We start from the raw sequence: 4,450 nt of genomic DNA on the forward strand, positions 1-4,450 counted from the left end.
AGAGAGAGAGAGAGAGAGAGAGAGAGAGAGAGAAATGATGACAAGTGCATTTTCATGATTCATTTCTTTTCAATGAAATACTTTCCCCCCAAAATTTCACTAAAATGCATCCAAAAAAAAGTTTCTTTACTTGTATAGGAAAAACAGTTCATCCTTCAATGTCTGGCGACAACCAGTGCATCTACAAAGGAGAATATTTCTAAAGCGAGGTAGATGAAATAAGGATTACAGTGACTTGTCACTTCTTCTTTTTTTGTTGTTGTTTGTTTAGTAAGAGTTTTACGGCACTTGCAACACAATAAGGTCATATAAGTGCTGAACATTAGAGGTGTAACAAGAGAGTAACATACACATAAAAAGAAGGAGGGGAGATAAGGACGATAGATGTTTGATAGGAAAGAAGGAGCAAACCACACCGGAGCATCCACCAACCACCCACCTAGTCACTTCTGATGTATGGCCAATAAGACCAATTCTGGCAGATAAGAGGTTGCCACATTTTTTCCTTCTTTTGTACAGTTCAATAAAACACATTAAAAAATTTCTTCTTCACAAAAAATATCCAGCAAAAACATTAAAACATCCCTAAAAAAAATCTTAAAAGACATACAATCAAACCTTTCTTTATAAAAATTTCAACCTAAAATGCACCAGGAACAATGAGTGGCGCAATTATTGCCGAAAAAACACAAATAAAAATGTGAACTTGCATAAGTCACAAGCCACCTGGTGGAAATGGAAGTTAAGGAAAGAAAATGGATTTTATGCATATTCAGAGGTTTTCCACTGGCAAAAAAACAATCAAAATTGGAGAGTTCTGACTTTATTGGAGAACATAGCAGATCTACAATTGGTGTCAAGAGGGGCTAGTTGAGATTAGAGTTTTACGCCACTTGCAGTGTCAAAGATTAGAGATGTAACAAGACAGTAACAAACACAAAAAGAGAAGGAAGAAAACAACAAAAAACAAGCACGTAAAACGTTAGTTTAGTTTTAGTGGAGGTTCTACGGCGCTCGCAACTGCATAAGGTCATATGAGCGCCAGAAGATTAGAGGTGTTACAAGAGAGTAACAAACATAAAAAAGAAGAAGGGGAGATAAGGACGACAGATGTCTTCATAGGAAAGAAGAAGCAAACCACATCAGAGCGCCCGCCAACCACCCACAGCATAAATTTTTTTTCTTCCTCTCACCTATAGGCAGAGCAGAGTACACGCGCCAGCCAATCAGGCATAGTACATGACTCGACGTGTATCTTGGTGCACACTGACGGCTCTGGCTAGGTACAAGGGGTTGCGGTCTTCGCTGTTGTCCGAGTGACGAGAGCCCTCGCCGCTGGAGAATAAATCACCACTGTGTGGGTGAGAGGCATTAGAAGAGGGGGCAAAGTCTAACCCCTCAGGGTGACAGGCAAAACATGCATACATACAATACAATCACACTCACATGCACACACACACACACACACTCACTCTCACACATGTGCACACACATGCAAACACGAATACACACAAACTCTCCCACAGACACCCACTCTCACACACACACACACACACACACACAAACTCTCACACACACATGAACACACAAACTCTCACACACACATGTACACACACTCACTCACTTACACACACACACAACAACAGCAACATCACCGAGTACCTATCTGTCATGTTCCTTCTCCACGAGGTGATACATTGCTCTGAAGGTCACACACACTCCCACACACATGCACTCTCTCTCTCTCTCTCTCTCTCACAATCACATACACACAAAAAAAAACAGCGACACCACCAATGTACCTATCAGTCATGTTCCTTCTCTACAAGGTGATATCTGGCTTGGAAGGCAATATACACACTCCCACACACATACACTCTCTCTCTCTCTCTCACAACCACACACACTCACTCACTCACATTCACACACACTCACACAACAACAGCAACGCCACCAATGTACGTAACTGTCATGTTCCGTCTTCCCCAAGTGATACCTCGCTCGGAAAGCCACACACATACACACTCTCTCTCTCAAACAATCACATACATACACACATACACTCTCTCTCTCTCTCTCTCACACACACACACACACACACAAAAACAGCAACACCACCAATGTACCTACCTGTCATTTTCCTTTTCCTCCAGGTGATACCTCGCTCGGAAGGCCACACACACACACACACAAAACCCCCCAAAAGAACAACAAAAACTAGCAACACCACCAGTGTGCCTACCTGTCATGTTCTTTCTCCACCAGATGATATCTCGCCCGAAAGGCTACCAGGTGTGCGTAGTAGGCCGGGGCGGGGATGGAGACGGAGCGCGTGCAGCGCACGTACGTGTGGCACAGCTGGTACGTCAGGATCTGGAGCTCATCCGCGTTGAAGCGATTGTCGTCCCACAGGACGTGGTAGTGTGACGGTCGGCTGGTACCCTGGGGGAGGGGAGGCGGGAGGGAGGAGGGAGGGAGGAGGGAGGGGAGAGGAGGGTGGGGGAGGGAAGGGGGGAGGAGGGAAGGGGGAGGGTGGTTGAAGGGGGGAGAAAAGAGGGAGGGGGGAGGAGGGAGAGAGAGAGGGGAGGATGGAGGAAGGGGGGGGGGGGGTGGAATAGAACGCATTTGTGAGGCATCGAGGTGAAACTAGATGCTTGTCAGATTAACGAAATCGAAGAAACCGACATTTTTTTCCCGCCCGTTGTCTGAACACTTCATGTCTATCAAAGACACATTCAGCATGGATTTTACAGAAAAAATGATTGTGTAGTGGTATATACCTGTACGTCTGATACCAGCATGGGAACACATACCCGTACATCTGAGCCGGAGAAACTACCTGTACGCCTAATCCCTGTGTAGGAGCACATACCGGCGTGCCCAGTGCCTTCATAATGGTACATATCAGCCTGCCTAATTCTTGCATGGTGTTATACACCAGTCTGCCTAATACCTGCATGGTGTTATACACCAGCCTGCCTAATACCTGCATGGTGTTATACACCAGCCTGCCTAATACCTGCATGTGAGCATACACCTGCTATCAGGTCTGCGGGGGTAGTAATATAGATTGTAATGCACATAGAGCTAGCCTCCCTCAGCCTGAAATTCCTACGAATTACACCACCTGCTGCCAAATGATCAAGTCAAACTCAAGGAAAAGTGGATGAATGATTGGGCCACAGGTACGACAGGAAGGATGATGTATGGCCACATGAATAAACCACTGGTCAAAGATCCAATCAATGAGTTGAGGAGGTGAGATCAATCCATAATCTTCCAACTTAGAACACAACATGTACCCCTCAACCAACATCTCAACCGAATTGGAGTAAAGCAGTCTGCTGCCTGCCCACTATGTGACTACCCCTCAGAGACAGTGAACAGCATCTGTTCTTCTGTAGAAAACTAATAACTGATTTAAGGGGATGTTTTCTTCCCAAGCTACCCCACACATCTAATTGCCTCTACTCCTCAAGACAACAATTAGAACAGACATGCAGCTATTATTGAATGGCATCATGCAGAGAGTTAACGCTCAGATGCTACTGGATCACTAACAACAACAACAACAACAACGTAGAGCTAACTGTTCACCGGGAATTTGTGCTAAACAAATATATGATCTATTATCATTATTATCATAAATATTATTACCAATGCTTGTGCGTGAGCACATTCCTGTATGAGTTTGTACGTGGCCTATACCCTGCCAGGGGTGAAAGGCATTGATGATGACGACATACCTGTATGCCTGCGTGTGAGCAGAGGTAAAAGTCAAACTCGGTGGGGTGCGTGATTCCCTGGTCCACCGTGGTGCCCGCTGGAATGTTGCCGCTGCGGCCGGTGTGGTCCCGACGGTCGGCGCAGAACAGCCGTGTGTGGTGGCGTTTCTGCACCACGATGAAGGTGATGCCCGGCTGGTAGTCCACCTCCAGCTTCATGCAGGCTTCGCGGATGGCACGCAGTTCATGCCCCAGCACCTGAGGGTAGAGAGTCTGCACTTTAATACTGGGTGCCTACTACGTCTGGATCGGGCCGATAGCCCGACTCGGTCGCCTGAAACTGAAAGCAAACTGAAAACAAACATGTTTGTTTTTTAAGCGACCGAGTCAGTCGATCGGCCCATCAGCAAATCCCATCCATAGTAGGCATCCCGTATAAGATCCTTTCACCCCCCTTCGCAGCTCTGTAGTTTGTATGTAGACACTTGCGTTCTCCCAAACTGGTCCTCTGCCATTTTTTTCTCACCACTGGTTTAGTTTTTAGTTTTAGTAAGAGTTTTATGGCACTTGCAACACAATAAGGTCATATAAGTGCCGAAGATTATCTCACTTGCGACTGGGCCCTTTCACCAGTCACAAGCGTTGAAGACTGGCTTTTTTGGGGGTATTTCAATAAATCACCACAACTCTCAGAATTACCCTATTGTAATCATTTTTTGACACAG

At 45.8% G+C, this 4,450-nt stretch overlaps 1 protein-coding gene across 1 annotated transcript in view; it reads right to left on the reverse strand.

Moving 5' to 3' along the window:
- The window catches only part of LOC101846762 (protein argonaute-1), a 54,306-nt gene that overhangs the window by 2,381 nt on the left and 47,475 nt on the right, over positions 1-4,450 (reverse strand). Inside the window, exons 20-22 of the mRNA XM_013087288.2 lie at positions 3,747-3,983; positions 2,243-2,442; positions 1,194-1,335 (exon numbers count right to left, since the gene is read on the reverse strand). Coding sequence (XP_012942742.1) covers positions 1,227-1,335; positions 2,243-2,442; positions 3,747-3,983 — 546 coding nt within the window. The 3' untranslated portion in view covers positions 1,194-1,226. The remainder of the gene's footprint in view (positions 1-1,193; positions 1,336-2,242; positions 2,443-3,746; positions 3,984-4,450) is intronic.

Source organism: Aplysia californica, unplaced genomic scaffold (genome assembly GCF_000002075.1).
Source record: "Aplysia californica isolate F4 #8 unplaced genomic scaffold, AplCal3.0 scaffold00570, whole genome shotgun sequence".
NCBI classification, from domain to species: domain Eukaryota; kingdom Metazoa; phylum Mollusca; class Gastropoda; order Aplysiida; family Aplysiidae; genus Aplysia; species Aplysia californica.